Raw genomic sequence first — 17,362 nt, forward strand, 5'->3', positions numbered from 1 at the left:
TCCAGTGACGTCGGAGCGAAGACAGCAACGACGGCGTCAAGCAGTGGCTTCCTTGAGGCGGCGTCCGGTGAGTGTTTGAGACTTGAGATTGAATATTCGACGGGTGAAGAAGCCGCGGACCGGAGGCTGGAGGTGGTGCCGGGTCGGTGGCAACCGGCGGCAGGTGCAGAGGGGAACGGCGCACAAAACGCTGACCCTAAAATCTCATTTTTCAGAGATGGAGAACGCTCCTGTTACTGTTCATCTAAGAGAGAGAATTTCATCCCTTCATTATTGAAACTTTTACTGTAACTTATATTTGCAATGCAATATTTAATTTGTGAATGTTCTTTTCTTTTTTCAATTTGATTGGTCACGTATAATAAAATATACTCCATATAAATATAACAGACGTATCCTTCACGAATCGTACCCTATAATTTTTGAAAATCCGTATCCCCGCATCCGAATCGTATTGCTCCTGCACCCGCCCCCTCGCACCTGTGCAACATAACCTATAGGTGTATTCTCCCCCCCCCCCTCCCCCCTCATACACCTATTTGAGACCCTCTGGATCTAACATCAACCAATACTACAACCTAGCAACAATCATCCTAAATAGATGATCAAGGATCATGACATTTTAAATATTTTTATGCATTAAATGAATAAATTAATTCGATCAAATTCGGCCAACAAACAATTAAACTTTCCAACGGAAATTATAGTGATTTTATAAAAAAAAAAATGGTGCGATTATAAGTCATATTTAAGAGAAAAAATAATAATTAATACTATTAATTATAGTACCATGATTATATTATAATTAATTTTGTGCGATTATAATTGATACACAACTATAGTGACTTGATTAATTTTAAATGTTCATTTATTTTATACTTGCTAACTGAATGTTCATGAGAGAAAGAAAGAATAAATAAATAAATAAATAATTTTGTTAAAAGTCCATATAAAATCATAAATCTTAATCAATGTTAATATTTTAATAATTTTATTTAGGTTTACTAAATATCGTATATACATTAACTGAAGATTTTATGATCATTTTAGACAAAAATATGTGATTACATATTTTATTAAATAAACATGCAACTGAATATTGTATATACGCTCTGAAAATATTTTATGATCATTTTAGTAAAAAATGTGATTACATGTTTCATTAAATATACAAGTAACTAAATATTGTATATACCTTAACTGAACATTTTATGATCATTTTAGATAAAAATATGTTGTTACATATTTCATTAAATTGCAATACTAGTCAAATAAGATAATGTTAAGCTACAATTTCATTTTAAATAAAAACTACATAGTAAAAACTATGAAAATGTGATAAATTGTATCAATAGAAAAAATTATAATAAAAAATATTTATATAATAAAGTGATTGTGCTTTTATATATATCTATATAGATAAGATTAATAGATTTTATTGAATAGAAAATAGGAGTAATAGTCACTTCCTCCGTTCTTAAAAATTGCGATCCAATATGAATGATATTGATTTTAAGAAAAAAGTGTGGTAGTTGTGTTTGAGTGGAGATAAGGTCCCACACAATTTAGGGGTGAGCAAAAAATTCGAAATCGAATAACCGAACCTATTCAAACCGAATATGGTTCGGTTTTTTTGGTTTTTCGGTTCGGTTCGATTTTTTTTCCATAAAATTTCAATTTTTCGGTTCGGTTTGATTCGGATTTTTTAAAACCGAACAAAACCGAAAAATCGAATTATATTTATAATATATATATATTTATAAATATATATATATATATATAATATTTTAATTATAATTTTATACTCCCTCCGTCCCGCGAGTCTTGACACGTTTGGGTTCGGCACGGGAATTAAGGAGTTGTAGATTAGTGTTTTAAGTGTGTAATTAATAAAGTATAAAATTGATAAAGTAGGAGAGAAAGGATAATAAAAGTGATAAAGTAGGAGAGAGAATGTAATAATTATTGCCCAAAAAGGAAACGTGTCAAGATTCGTGGGACGACCCAAAAAGGAAAACGTGTCAAGACTCGCGGGACGGAGGGAGTAATATCTAACATCTAATATTTTTTTAATTTTATACTCCCTCCGTCCCAATAAACATGGCAACATTCTTTTCGGCACGGATATTAAGAAATTGAGTGTTATGTTTTAATTGAGTGGGACCCATCAAATTATTGAGTTAATTAAAATAATTTCTTCCTCCATTCACCTTCTTCTTCATCCACTGCCACCCACCTCCGGCGAAGTCGCCGGCATCAGCCACCGACCCCCTCCTCCGGCGAAGTCACCGCCACCCTCGTCTCCCTCTGTCCCCCTTGTCTTCCTCGTCTCCCTCCCAATTCAAGAAACAATTCACATAAACAATTCAAGAAAACAATCCAAATCACAGAAACAATTCAAGGAAGAAACAATTACTCCCAAAAACAATTCGCGCCGTCGTCTTAAATCACAGATCTGGGTAAGCTTACTTTCGTGAGTTGTGAACAGGCGGTGGGCGACGGGAGTTAGGAGGTGGGCGGCGGGCGGGGGTCAGAGACACCCAAACCTATTCTTCAAGGCCCCCAATCCAGGGGCGCCACCGCCGCCGCTGCTTTGCTCTGGTTCCCCAAAAATATCCGCAAAGCAGATCGGAACCCTAGGCCCCGAATCAAGGGGCCGCTGCCAATCGGAGCGCCGCCGCCTGTAGGGACGAGAAGGGGAGAACGCTGGCCCTCCAAAATTGGGGCTCTCTTCCAGACCGGAGCCCTAGCCCCCAAAATCACGCTGGTGAGGGAGAAGTGGCGCAGAGGAGAAGAATAGTGGCATCCGGCCGGAGGGGCGAGAGGCGGCAGCGGCGGATCAAACACCAGTGGAACTGATGAGTCGAGAGAAGAGGGAGAGAAAGCTTGAGGCGGCTAGGGTTAGAAAAAATGAAAGGAGAAAAAGTAAGTTTTAATAGGTTAAGTCATTAGGATTTAATTAGTATGTTAATTATCTGCTTTAATTAAGAATAAACTTTCCTTATTTAGAAACTAGCCAACAATATTGGGACAGACTAAAAAGGAAATGTTGCCAACTTTAATGGGACGGAGGGAGTAGTTTTTTTAAAAAAATTTCGGTTTTTTTTCAAAAATTTCGGTTTTTTCGGTTTTTTTTTCTCGAAAATTTCGGTTTTCTTCGGATTAATTTGGTTTTTCGGTTTGGTTCGGTTTTAATTGTAAAAATTTCGGTTAATTCGGTTCGGTTTGTTCGGTTAATTCGGTTCGGTTCGGTTTTTTTTTTTAATCGAACTAAAATATGGTTTGATTTGGTTTTAGCAAAAACCGAACCATATAACCGAATGCTCACCCCTACCACACATTTTGTATAAATAGTGAAAGAGGAAATTTGTAGGGTCATTTTCAAATGGGTTAATAGCCGGAAAATTCATGAGAAATTTTCATTTTCCGGTATATATCACGATCCTTTAATTTGACTTCTAGATACATCAATTTGTAATTGGTTTGCAATTATCCCATGAATTATAAATTCACCCAAATCAAAGCTGATTTGGCAGTCGGAATGCCAAATCACACGCGCGCACACACACTCCACTCTCTCTTTCTCTCACAGTCACTCTCTCTCTCTCTCTCACAGTCAGAACACACACACACAGAGTCGCACCCTTCCTCATCCACCCCGGCAGACTCTCCCGCCTACCCCCGTCGACGGCCCCGCCACCATCGCCGCCTTCCACTTCAAGGCGAGGAACACCCTCCATCTTCTCCAAAAAAGTCCAGCAGCAGAATACAAACCAGTGAAGGGCACCCCCACCCCAAATCGACGACGGCGGCAAGGTTCTCCCAACGATAAGCCTCCTCCCAAGCTCCATCGACTGCAAATCAAGAAATCCCAAGCCCCAAATTAATAAATCCCAAGTCTCAAACGGCTCCAGAATCCCAAGAACCTTCACCGGATTGTTGTTGATTTCTGCACCTTATAACCCACAAGGGCCTTCGCTGTTGTTGATTTCCGCCGCAGACCCTTCTCCGCCATCCTTCACCCCGGATCCTCCTTCGCCGGCCGCTGCTGACCCTCTTCCGTCGCCCTCCTTCCCAGACCCTCCTTCGTCGTCGGTTAGAGCTCCGCAGTTGATACCCTCTCTCAACCCCCTTCCCCGTCAACCAAGCTCTATTTTTCCTGACTTCGCCGAGAGACGGCAAGAGAAGATGCGGCGGCACCGGGGTGGAGGAGGGGGAGGGTTTGCGCAGGGGGTGGGGGAAGGGGAGGGGGCGCTGGGGTGGAGGAGCGGGAGGGCCTGCGTAGGGGGTGGGGGAAGGGGTGAGGGAAGGGGAGGGGAGGGGAAGGTGACGTGGATGAATTTAGGTTTTTAAATTTATATTGAATTCTAAATTAAATATAAACTGTTTTTAATTATTAATAAAACGATGTCGTTTTGTTAAATAGATTGACACATCAGTTCTAATTTTACCACGTACTTGCCACGTCAGTATCGATTTCGCCGGAGTCCTTCGCCGTGGGATAATTGCGAACAATTTATAAATTGATGTATTTAGAAGTCAAATTAAAGGGTCGTGATATATACCAGAAAATGAAAATTTCTCATGGATTTTCCGGCTATTATCCCTTTTCAAATAAAAAAAATCATAATTTTCATGAACGTATCAATATAATAATAAAGTCACAATTTTCAGGGACGGGATAACTATTAAATAGGAGCAGCGAACACATTTTTTTGGGATTTTTAACATAAAATAATCATACTTAATAAAAATTCGTAAATGATTTTTATAAAATTTATGATCAATGCTTAAAAAGTTGTGCTTTTCAAATTAATACTAGTACATTCGCCCGTGCGATGCACGGCGAACATAGTTTTGCATTAAAATTAAACGATGTAGCGTGTGTATCGGTTAAGCGATTAGGGGTTAATGTCTAAAATCGAAGGTCTTAGGTTCGAGCCTGGTGAAGCATGAAATCAACGCCTAATCTAAAAGGCAATAATCGAGATAGGATTTACGTGGTTCGGTCGTTAAGACCTACATCCACGGGTGTTCTTCGAGTTCTTCCACTATACTTTGAGATAATTACATTTTACAAGTGTGTTGCTCCCAAATAAACCATGATCCCCCAATGCTAATGTTAAACCTTCTATTTATAGATGTGAAAGTGAGCCCTAAAGGCCTTAGGCCCATGAACTCTAATAATTGGATTTAGGCCCTTTAATGCCTTAATACACTTAACTTTAGTCTTGATTTGACCCATCTGCGCTGGTTTGACTGCGCCGGAAGCTTCGCTATCTTATGATTGTGCCGAGACTTCAAGTTCTTTATCCTGCGCAGATGCTTCGAGTACTCTTTAGGCTGCGCAGGCACTTTGTCTTCTTCGGCTGGTTCGGGTAATGAAAATAGAACTCCCTCGTTGCCCGTGCTGAGTAGTCCCCTTGAGCTGCGCAGGCGAGTCGTCCCTTTATCTGAGGTCTTCAATTAAACCTGCGTTGGTTGGCTTCGTTCAATAAGAATAATAGTAACAATAATAATAATCAAGTAAGATGTTCTTGTATTGCTAAGCACAGCGCTGATGAGTATTTTAGTCCTTATCAGAGCCCCTGTGGCGCGACCTTTAAATTTCTTTATTTAATCATGTTAATTTATCAAAAAATAATAAATTAAATGATGTATCAAATAAATAAAAAATAAATATTAAATATAGTTAGAATATAAGTAAATGCAAATGATTTTTTCTTAAAAAATAAAATAATCTACATCAATTACTCAGTAAAGATCCTTAATTTTATTTTATAATTTTGAAAAGTATCATTTTTAATTTTCCATCTATTTGATGGAAAACTTTATTTTCTTCCTTAAAATTATAGAATAAACACATCGTTCAAATTAAAAGAAACGAAGAAACAATAAAAAAAGAGTTATCACATCACAATATATAGTTTTAAAACATAAGCTAATCATGTATAAAATTAATTTTTTCTAAGTTAGCTCATTACCTATGTCATCTTATTAGAAAAGCTTCAATTGATAAGTAGGAAAATAAATTATATTATTAGAATTTATTAGAATACTAATAAAAGAGTTGAATAATTATCTGATACCAAATCAAAGATCTTGCATTCATCTTTAATTTAAGATATATATAGATTATTTTTTATAAATAAAATTTGATTTTTAAAAAAAATCATCAAAATATGAAAAAGAGAATATGAGAGAGAGAGGGAGAGAGAGAGAGAGAGAGAGAGATAATAGAAAATTGAAGAATGCGTATGATGAAAGAGAGGAGAGAGAAAATATATGAGATATGAGATTTGTTGAGTTTTATAAATACCCTTTGATTGATTCTTTAATTTCAATTTTGCCACAAACTGTGTTTTCATATAAGAAATAGATAGATTACTCCGGATTTGGAGATGGGAGCTCCTACTCCTACAAATTTTGATTCGCTATGATTTGGAGATAAGCCCATAATATCAGATTATTTTTGTAAACTATGATTCGGTGAATTTCAAAAATTAGCCTATTTTTGTTACTCGGCTCAACCATCATACCCTGAACTATGATTAGACCTTGTTGTATGATGTCCCTCGTGTTCCTCTGTTTATACTATATTTGGATCTTTCTACGTATCTGTAATCATTTACTCATCTATTCTGTTTTTGAAAATTAGTATCAATCTTTTATCGTAGTAGTTATTTTGGAAAATAGTCAACTTATCTAATTTTTATTTGGAAATAAATCACCCGTACGGTCATACCAGATAATACTCCATCCGTCCACAAAGAGTGTGTATTGGAGTACTATTTTCATCTGTCCATTATATTTTAAACCCCATCCATATTCAATATTTACAAAATTTTCATCCCTTAATTTTACAAGTTGATGAGGCCAACCCATAAATACTGCATTTTGTGGAACTCTTTCAATACTAAAATCACATTTTAAAATCATTTTAAAATTATTACCACCATGCATGCACTTTTATATATAACAACAACGCAATTAATGCACGAGGCCCTTAATAATTAAAAAAAAGAAAACAATGAAGAAAGAGGCAAGTAAAGAAAACAAAAAATCAAGCGTGGGCAGCGCGGGCAAGCGCCTTCATTTTTTCCAAGTCTGCTTTCCGGACACCACATATCCTTGGCACAGACCACTTGTTGGGTCCGCCCATCTTATAATTCTTCCAATCCTCAATCACCATTCGGATGTCGTGGATCTTGCTCTTCAATTTGGTGCAGCAGTTGGCGTGCATCGTCACCACCTCATCCAGATCCCGGCTCGGCTCGCACAGCCCGCTGAAGTAGGCCGTGTCCAGGAACCGCAGGTCCAACCCGATCTCCTCCATAAACGGGTCGTGCTTGATCTTGTAGAACACGTCTTGGTCGTGCTTGCCGGCCTCCCTCTTCGCCACCCAGTATTTGTAGAACTGGATACTGCGGGGGTTGGATTTGGCGTACACGAAGCCCGCGTTTGGGAAGTTCCAACGGCTGGTGGAGTTGAATACGAATACGTCGCATGCCATCTGGATGTCGCCCTCTTCGTACAATCTTGGGAAGGGATCCCTCATCCATGCTATATCAACATCCTATGCATGTATGTATATATCAGCAATTACTCAAAATTCTGACTTATTTTTAATACACATTTCTAGTGACTTAGGTTGACAATTTGAGCATAATGTGCGAGTATATCAAGTAGTTACGTTCAAAGTGTGGAACTCGCATAAGTAAGACAAAATTTGGATTGAAGTGGACCGGGAATTTTTATATATCTTGAATTTTTTAGAGTCTAGATTGACTTGAAATTCATATAATGTTGATTGTTTGTTGTAATGTCCAATTTCACTTTATCGATTTTTTCTTTTTGGCACAATTATTTAAGAGAGTAAGGAATTGTAATGTAAAAATATGTGAGCCTATATTTATTATAGTGAAATTTCATTAGCAACAAAATTCAAATTAAATGAAATATTTAGAAACAAAATACAGATCAAATTAAGTGGGATACAGAGAAAAGGGAAAAATAGTGTATAAAGTGGGAAGGGAAAAAGAATGTACTTTCTCTTTCCAAAACATATCACATTATAAACTATACCAATTTTAATAAAATGATTAGTAATGTTGTGAGTGGAAACAAGAGTTTCACTTTAAATAGAGAATAGATAGTGAATTTTTGTGAATGACTTTCTTGAATGGTTTGAAAAGACAATTGTGTCAATTTTTTTTATCGGAGAGAATAATTAATTTGGCTTAATAAATTGTTAATTCCAGATTAAAACACATAATTTACCGAAAATATAAAGCTGTATCCCATCTCGAGAACAGAGCGCAGGAAATCAATCCTTCTCCACATCATCTCCAGATAATCGCCGCTCCTGAACTTCGCCTCGCCGGAAAAGTCGACGCCCTCGGTGGTTAGGGCGAAACAGTGGCGGTGAACCATTTTGCAACGATGATAGGCCTCTTGATCCATAGCCACCACCACGAGATTCTCCAGAAATTTTTGTGTCTCATTCCCAATTTTGAAACTCTCCAAAAATAGATCGAATAGGGAAGACGGTTCCATCCATGCTGCATTCACAGTAGTTATGATCACAGTTTTCCGATCCTCAATCGATGCCTTTCTTAGTATCAACTCCAACTCGTTCCCATCCTTCTCCCATTTCTTCTCTTTCCAGAAACAAAAAAAAAAGTGTTATTATCTCATCTCTTCTAATTTCTAAAAGCTTAATTAAGCTGGCAGAGAAGAGAAGTGTAAGGTACCTGAGACGTTAGATCTTCAGATTTGAACATGTGAAACAAGGATGCCTCGCTTTCTCTCTCCGGAGAGAGATTTGTTTGTGTGGAATCTTCCCGCGGCGACGATGGAGGCGATATTGGGAGCTGCGGAGGGGGAGAATCGGATTGGCCGAGAACAACGTACATTAGGCCGACCGCCGCGGCTAGTAATATGGCTCTGTAAACTGCAGGGGAGAATTGTGGCGGCGGAGGCGGTGGTTGGTGCAACAGTGGCGGCGATTGGCTCCGGTACGGATGGATTTCTACTCGCCGTTTGGTGCTGGCGCCTATACCTCCAATCCCCATTTTTGTTGTTCATCAATTTGGTTTTGCTTATCAACCATATTTATAGACATTGTTGAGAAAAATTTACTCAAAACATATTCGGAAATAAATCAGTCCAAGTAAATTCAAATGGATAATTTAGTAAATTTTACAAATAGTTATGGTTTCAAAATTAGGCTTTCGTTTTTATAATTTTATTATTTCGATTTGGTTGGTTCAGTTTAAAAATCAAACTTGATTGAATTTTCTTTAACTAATTTGGTTGGTTCAATTCAGTTTGGAATATAATTTGTCAAGTTCGATTTGAAATTTTATATTTTACTTTTTTCTTTAATAGATTTTTCATTTTGGTTGGATCTTGAAATTGATCAACAATTTGGCATCAACAATCTCGTGACAAAAAAACTGTAGAATTTAAATTTTAGAGTTGCCTTTTAGGGTAAAAGAAGGTGCTCTTAAAATTACAGAAATTGGAAATATTTTGGCTCAATTGAGTAAATTGAAGATATTTCATGATCAATTAACTAGCTAATAAGGTGAAATATTAAATAGTTGTCAGGGTAGTTTCTTTATTATTCATCACGTTTATGTATACGATTATCAAAATTATACACGAAGATAAAATTGAAATAGTTACAAAGACTATAAATATCTCGTCTAATATGCACGTGCTGGTATATAGTTTCCTTATAGAATCCAAGTAAATATTTTGATCCAAATTTAGAAGATAGTATTATACAATATTCAGGTGATACTGATGTCATGTCATGAACTTCGGCTAAATTAATGTTAAGAATTTTTTATATGTAACAGCTAAATATATATAGTACGTGTGATGCATGTACACATTATGAGCTTAATAACGTACATTTATTTCTAAAACAAAAGTTTAGTTTATATATTAAAATATTGAAATATTTATAGATTTTATAATTAGTAAGAATTAATGTTATAGATATAGGAGTATCATAAATAAAATACACGATTTATTACTTTTACAACAAAAGAATTGTCTGTCGTATTTGTATATATGGATCTATCTAAATTTTCCATGACATGGAATTCACTATCTATAGTTGTTTGTCACTACTTTTCTCTCTCTCTCTCTCTCTCTCTCTCTCTCATCCTATCGTATTCTTCTTCATCTCTCTACATCCATGGAGCTCCAAAAACAGCTCTAATTAAGATATGATATCCATGGCCATATCTAACATCAATTCCCCATTCTGCGCCCATCGTTTTCAAGAAACCATCACATTAACGAGGTACATTTACTTCTACAAGAAATATTCAACCTAGGAGTATTATATAACTTTTGTAGCTTGGTGTAGTAAACATTTGTATGTGTGATTTTTCAAATGATATTTGTTCAAGGAAGAGAAATGGAGTGATGAAAGTGAAAGCCAAGTTGTCAAAGCCAAATGTGAAGAAAGCAAATCTTGGTGCAGCAAGGAAGGAGAGGATAAAGATTCCCAATTATAGTGATGCTGAAAATACTAGCATTTATCATATAAGTCAATTTTTCAGTCATCCATCTGGGATTGAAGCAATCTTGAATTTAAAGGCCTTGCAGAGTTATCAGTCCCTTGATTCCAATTTGTATAGGTATATATAGTTTCTATGTTTTTTCTTTTCATTATTTATTTTAGTTTCTTTTTGCCCTTTTCTTCTTAATCCATCAATTGATGTTTATTTCTGAATGTGAGAAGTCCACTTTGTTTACAAAAAAAGTCTGAGCTGAAATTAGTAACTAGGTTGTCTTATGCATTTACATTTACTTAATTAGGGTGATAGATTAGATAAGAATACTATGTAGGATTGAGTATTTCAAGGATAAGACGATAAAAACAAACTCAAAATTGTTCAATCCGTCAAAGTATTTGGTGGATTAGCACATACTACTATTTTATCTAATTAAACTATCGCCAAAGTAAACATTCTCTTCAAACAGCATGTTTTAGAAGGAGTTAATGATGAAAATTGGTATGCTCAAGCATGTTAGTCAGTGATTCAAAGTGTAGTTGCAAATGTAGATTTTGTTGTACACATACATTGTGTTAACTTAGGCATTGCAGTGACTGGAAAAATGCAGAGCTGTTTTACTTAAATGTGGAAGTAATCCTATTTTGGGTTTTACTTTGATAAAGCCTTTGCAACCTCACAAGATGCATACTTGAATATAAAGTGCAATTAGATGTGGAGGTGCAGGTGTGTCCTACCACAGGTTAAGCTTCTAAGTTTTGAGGTGGCGCCAGTTATAGACTTACAAGTAACTCCAACTGCTCAACATTGTTTAGTCGAGATGATATCTTGCAAGGTAAGCTTCTTGCCAAAGGAAAAAGAAAACAAAAATTCTGATAGATTCAACTCTTTTGAAACCATACTGAAATACACTTGATATTTTGGACTCACACTCCAGTTTGAGGGCTCTGATGTGGCGGAACGTCAGAATGAGCACTTCTCAGGTATATTCAGTTATAGAATTAGAGGGTTTGTGCAAAGATGTCTGAATTTGACGTGTTAGAAAAAGTTATCTGTTTATAGAGCTCACTAAACATGTGTATGCAGCTTCGATGCAGAACAAAATAAAATGGGAAAGCATTGGTTCGGAACAATTTCTGGATGTTGATGTGAGATTAAATCTTGTCCTTGAGGTTGGTGTCCAAGTTGAGTCATGTTTCTGAATATATAAATTTCAAAGGTTTTATTATATATGTTGGTTTGGTGCAGATATATACCCAGCCATTTGCAATGTTGCCCCCATCAACGGTTGAGGGTCCGGGAAATATGTAAGTATAGTAATTATTATAGTAATTTGAAATTAATTAGAATTATTCAAGTTATTTTTGGACGTAGAATGATGCAAGCCCTGGTGGATCAGCTGGTGCCATTGCTTCTACAGCAACTGCTGCAAGAATACGAGGAATGGGTTTCACACCAACGCAAACGCCTTCACTAATACAATCACTTACTCTTCACTCTTCACATGTTATTGTTAGGCTCCGTTTAATAGGCTACTTTGTTTATTTATCTGATGTCTACTGTGTGTTTCATAGTCAAGATTATGTGATGTTGGGCCCCAAGTTGAGCCTCGGCCCACTGTAAATGCGCATCTCCAAGCGTTCCTTTATTGTAGAGGACCCTTCACTCTATTATAGAGTTGAATTGAAATATAGAGTTTTTGGATTTTCATCTCCAACAATCAACTTTACATTTCTCTCTACAATGGAATATTCCATTTTTATGCTCTATATTATTAAATTATTTTATCAATTTAATTATTATATATTTATAAATAATTATATTTATATTCAATTAAATGTAATTAAAATTAAAATTCAAATATAAATTAATCTAAATATTTTTGAGAAAAATTAATTAATAAAGTGTTATATTTAAATATTGTAGAACAATTAATTTATTTCAACAACATAAAAACTGAAATTACATAATACTCTTAGAATTAAACATTACTCATAATACTTAACAAAGCATAAATTACATGATAAAACTAACTAATGTTCTTGCATTTTTATGCTATTGTGTTTTTATGTTGTAATTTATGTTGTCGTAATTTTATGTTAATGCGCTTTCATATTATATTTCATGTTATTGTGTTTTTAAATTTTACATAATATATTTATGTTAGAGACTAATAAATTATATTTTACAAATTAAATCAAGCAAAGGTAAACATTTTGTAAAGATAAAAGAAAAAACAAATACTTCATCCGTCCCGGTCAAGACGCTACATTTGCTTTTTGGCACGAGATTTAAGGAGTTGTAGATTAATAAAGTGATAAAGTAAGAGAGAGAAAGTAATAAAATGATAAAGTAAGAAAGAGAAGGTAATAAAGTGATAAAGTAGGAGAAGGAAGGTAATAAAGAAATACTTAATTAGTGTTAATTAAGTGTTTAAAATTCCTTATTTTTGCCAAATATAGAAATGTAGCATCTTAGTTGGGACGGCCTGAAAAGAAATATGTAGCATCTTGGGCGGGACGGATGGAGTATAATAAAGGGAAAAGTAGCAAATAGCTCTCTATCATACAACCCCTAACACGTTTATCTCCCTATCTTTTGATTTTGGGCTGTTAGCCCCTCAACATTTCATAAAGAGTGCAAAATGCCTCCTGCTCTTAACGGACACTTAACACAGTTAAGTACTTTTCATTTTTTATTTTTTTTTAAAAATGGGCCCCACTAATATATTTCTTAAGCAAAATACATTCCTACAATAATTCTACACAAACCTCAACCTTAATTAATAATTAACAAACTACCATTAAATATAAATTCACATATTTGGCGAGTAAAACACGCACCTGATTTGAATTTGAATTTTTTATTTTTTATTTTTATTGTGGCGCATGTAAAACATGCGCCTGGTTTTATGTTACAATCTGCTTGGCGTACAATTCGGTTACAATCGAATGCAGTTGATAAGGTGTTCTCTACTCGGGATGAAATATCCATCGAACTCAAGAATGTCATTAATTCCTTTGTAATTAATGACCAATCTTGGCTTTCCTCGTGTGATCTCCCCATGATTTCTCACCAGAAATCCAGGACTGTTGTAAGGCGAGTTCCCTGGTTCAATCAACTTTAAATTAAGGTATTCCTTGATTATGCTCCTCATATCATGTTGGTCTTGAGTGTTCATCAGGATAGGTCTGAACCTTACGAACTCATGCTCCTTTCCAGTTTTTACTTTTAATGTAGCTTTGAGTTGGTTCTTGTCCCACCATGCCAAAGGATCATCGTGATAACACTTCTGGATTCTCCTCTTGACGTCGGCTATGGACACATGTTCTTCTTCCCTAATATCATTGTGTGATATCAGAGAAACTTTGAGGATTTGTGTTTTCTCCTCGGAGAGATCTGGAAATTCTTCAGTTCTGCATTTGAGCAGAACATCTCTGAATCTCCGTTGATCCTTCATTTGTGGTCTCCGGAGTCTGCCATCATCACCACGCTTGTTGCGGAATTTGACTGGCATCGAGCGATTAAAAGCTCCTTCGAGCCTTTGCACAATGATTTTGTGGTCACAATTGGTTGTGAACATAAGCCTTCTGGCTTCATTATCCTGTGTATACCTTTTGAAGGTTAGCAGAAAATTATTTCCGAACAAAATATCTGCTCCGGTATCATGAAAATAGATGGGTGGAGTCTTAACCTTGTACCAAGGTGTTTTTCCTGCTCCGCCGATCAATATTTCTGTCTGTTTTACTCCTTTTGATAAGAGCAAAATCTTCTTTGAGAAGTCTCTTCCCGCAATTCGAGGCAGTTCTTCTTCAACTTCTATTGGAAAGACTCCTCGTTTTGCAGTATAGATTCCTGCTCCTGAATCAATATAAGCAGCAAAATATTCTGCTTTGAACTTCTCGTATAACATCCCCACAGAGATGTAGATCGGGAATGGACTCGTCATTTGATCAGCAACCTCTTCTCGCCGATTGTGATCTCCACCCCACTTGTTTTCCTCGACCATGGTTGATAATTGTCAAGGAAATTTCGTCCTAAGATCAGGTCATCAGCTTCTTGTCTGGCTTTGCCCTCGATCTGGATCTCAAAGTCTCCAATCTCCAGAAATCTGATGTATCGATTGCTTTTTGGATTTGTCAAATAGTACAACGTGTTGCAAGGAAACTGATTTTTCCTTTCGATTGTATCAAACTTTAGGGAAACACTTCCCCATCCTTCGGGGCATTTGAGTTTCACTCTTATGCCTTGAGCTGGTGTTTCCTGGATCGTCTTTCTCTCGTAGGAATGAGAGAAACTTCTTTCTAAATGCCTTGAGGTCAGCCTATCTCCTTGGAAGGATAGCCTCGGTGCTCCTAATCTGAGACTTTGATTATGTTTCAGCACCTGCTTATCTCCGACTTGGATGTCAATTTCCCTTATTTGTGGGATTTTAACTCGGTCAGGGCTAATTACCTTGGCCACCTCTTTGAATACTTCTGGGATTTCAATAAAATTCTTCCCCATAAATAAATTCGTGTGGTGGGAATTTGATAGGGCATATGATACTTGATGTGTAATCGAGTATGGCCTATTTCCTTCCGTCAATAGATCCTTCCTCTTGTAGTCCTGATAGAGTGTCAGGGCTCGGGTGAAGGCTGAATCTTGAAGATTATAAGCGATCTGTTGGTACAATTCGGTTACAATCTGCTTGGCGTAGAGATTGCTTGAGAAAGCTCCCAACACTGCATCTCTTGAATTTGTAATCCTCTTGTCACAAATTTCAATATCAATTGGTGTATCTGTCCCTGGTAAAAAGTGAGGACTTGATCACCAACTGGATTGCTCCAATATGAATCCATTTCATCGCCTTAGCGACTTCTAGCTTCATTTTTGAGAGATCCCTCCGCACATCTTCGGCTGGAATTAATTGGATCTCTACTTGGTTGTTCGTCATTTCTATTGGAAGCGCCAACTCCCGACTCGTTGTGCCGAAGAAGACATGATGCTTCCTTTTGAATGGACTCAAGCTTTGTAGAACTTGATCCAATCTTCCTCTTGAAAATCCTTGAAACGTTTGTATATCCATGATTTTGTTCTTGATTTTAGTCACGAGTTTTTCCACCACCTTTTCCTGCGGGATCAGAGAATGACTGGTATATCCATCCTGATCAACCTTTTGGAAGTGGATAACCTTGTCCTCCTTAGTCTGACTCATCTCCGGATGATCCATCAGTCATATCCGTATCTTCAGAACTAAAGACTTCTTCCTGCTCGTATATACTCTCATTGGAGGATATATCTTCGAACCGATACACGGGTATCAGTTCTTGGTTGTAGAGGGCGTCTTCGATATCCGGTGTGGATTCGAATTTCCTTATCCCTCTTTTCTCGTTGTCAGAGCAATTGGTAGAAATATGCCCTTTTGCACTTCACGTCCAACAGTTGCAATCTTTGAAACTTTCATTTGTTTTGGCTTGGGTACGCCTGAAAGTTTTCCTTACCGGAGTTCTTTTTTAAAAAGAGAATCGGCTCCTTGATAGTCCGCTTTGTTGGCCTTATTTGTAAGAGCGAGCCTTCTGTGGGGTCCACATAGTTCTTGGCTTCCAAGAACTCTGCCTTGTTATTGGTTTTCTTTCATATGGTTGATACCTATGTTTCTTCTTTCTCCTCTGTTGGAAGGTCAAGATTGTTGTATATCAATAGAGATCCTTTATTGAGCCCCCTCATTTTCTTGAGATTTCTCTGGTTCGCCGCCTTCTGGCACCATTCGGACAGCTTCTTGTGAACATATGACATCCTTCTTGATGCACTATCAAGTGGATATTCTCCTGGTGATACGTACTCGTTGATGAGCATTTCCCTCCATGGACTCGGAAACTTTGTGAAAACGAGGTCCCTGGCTGTCTAATCATCAACTAATCCCATATGGACATATAGGGCATATAGGCGCAAAAATTCATCAAGAGCTTTTGGCTCCAGCACTACCAATCTTAAATTTTAAAGTGCTTGTCGATATTTTTTGCGCTTCTCTTCCCCTGATGCTTCAAAGAAACTCATTCCAAGAAAATGAATTTTAATTTGGTGGGCGGCATTTTCAAGGATTTCCAGAGCTGATTCTCTGGTGAACAACTCATTCTTAGACTCCGTTGATGCCTTATCCCAAAATTATTTTGCCATCCCAGCAAAACTTGGCTCGAAGATTTTAATAAATTCATTTATATCATATTCTATCGTGGCAATCACGACCTTCATAGCTGAAGCCCAGTCATCGATGAGAACTTCCCAATCTTTAAAGCTAGCTTCATCGAGGTTGAGAATCAATCTGTATGGGTGGATTGGTTCAAGTGTGGCCTTCCCTACATGAGTGTCCTGCATCTTAGGCCGGCGAATTCTGGTTCGTTGATACTCTCCTGGACGATTTTTCTTGTGGGTGCTCTGTTTTGGGCACCTCACCTCCATGGTTCATCTTTGGATCAACCATATTTAGGTTAGCAAATGATTCTGCTAACTCTTGTAGATCATCTAAACCGATTCGATCAGGGTTATTCATGGTATTTCCCTTTCACGATTCGGATTATGTCATCCGGCTGCAGTTCATTGGGCGCTGCATTAAGTGGTAGCGGATAGGTTGGGTCTTTGGACCATGTATTTTGAATTTTTCCGGAACATGGTTTCCGCCTTTCAATATCCTCCACTTTTCTCTAAATATCATACAAGAGTTTTAAGATTTCCTCTTGTTTGAGTGATATTTGGCTCATCTCCATCGATAGATCATATAGCTTGTTGCCATAATATTCCACCGTTCTTTGAATCTCCCGCAAGTTGACATTGTCGGAAGAGTTTGG

At 36.9% G+C, this 17,362-nt stretch overlaps 3 protein-coding genes across 4 annotated transcripts in view; 1 reads left to right on the forward strand and 2 right to left on the reverse strand.

The window, feature by feature from the left end:
- LOC130987205 (uncharacterized) overlaps nucleotides 1–17,362 on the reverse strand; it is a 698,101-nt gene that overhangs the window by 290,880 nt on the left and 389,859 nt on the right. The gene's annotated exons all lie outside the window — the stretch shown is intronic.
- Nucleotides 6,950–9,184, reverse strand: LOC130987189 (uncharacterized protein At4g15970-like). Its single transcript, XM_057910837.1, has 3 exons — nucleotides 8,754–9,184; nucleotides 8,281–8,655; nucleotides 6,950–7,576 (listed from the first exon to the last, which is right to left on the reverse strand). Exons 1-3 carry the CDS (start codon nucleotides 9,072–9,074, stop codon nucleotides 7,064–7,066), a joined length of 1,209 nt encoding a protein of 402 aa, XP_057766820.1. The 5' UTR covers nucleotides 9,075–9,184; the 3' UTR covers nucleotides 6,950–7,063.
- LOC130987209 (uncharacterized) lies at nucleotides 10,105–12,252 on the forward strand. Its single transcript, XM_057910857.1, has 7 exons — nucleotides 10,105–10,318; nucleotides 10,428–10,658; nucleotides 11,262–11,370; nucleotides 11,473–11,518; nucleotides 11,622–11,707; nucleotides 11,784–11,842; nucleotides 11,910–12,252. The coding sequence occupies exons 1-7, from the start codon at nucleotides 10,242–10,244 to the stop codon at nucleotides 12,010–12,012; spliced, it is 711 nt and encodes a 236-aa protein (XP_057766840.1). The 5' UTR covers nucleotides 10,105–10,241; the 3' UTR covers nucleotides 12,013–12,252.

This window comes from Salvia miltiorrhiza, chromosome 5, assembly GCF_028751815.1.
Source record: "Salvia miltiorrhiza cultivar Shanhuang (shh) chromosome 5, IMPLAD_Smil_shh, whole genome shotgun sequence".
NCBI classification, from domain to species: domain Eukaryota; kingdom Viridiplantae; phylum Streptophyta; class Magnoliopsida; order Lamiales; family Lamiaceae; genus Salvia; species Salvia miltiorrhiza.

What these genes read in the sequence shown, in the direction of transcription:
- LOC130987209 (XM_057910857.1), top strand. Translation starts at nt 10,242, where the DNA reads ATGATATCCATGGCCATATCTAACATCAATTCCCCATTCTGCGCCCAT. An exon ending in TCAGAATGAGCACTTCTCAG is followed by an intron (nt 11,519 to 11,621) that starts GTATATTCAGTT and finishes ATGTGTATGCAG; the next exon opens with CTTCGATGCAGAACAAAATA. An exon ending in GTTGAGGGTCCGGGAAATAT is followed by an intron (nt 11,843 to 11,909) that starts GTAAGTATAGTA and finishes TTTTGGACGTAG; the next exon opens with AATGATGCAAGCCCTGGTGG.
- LOC130987189 (XM_057910837.1), bottom strand. Translation starts at nt 9,074, where the DNA reads ATGGGGATTGGAGGTATAGGCGCCAGCACCAAACGGCGAGTAGAAATC. An exon ending in CTGAAGATCTAACGTCTCAG is followed by an intron (nt 8,656 to 8,753) that starts GTACCTTACACT and finishes TGGAAAGAGAAG; the next exon opens with AAATGGGAGAAGGATGGGAA. An exon ending in GATACAGCTTTATATTTTCG is followed by an intron (nt 7,577 to 8,280) that starts GTAAATTATGTG and finishes ATACATGCATAG; the next exon opens with GATGTTGATATAGCATGGAT.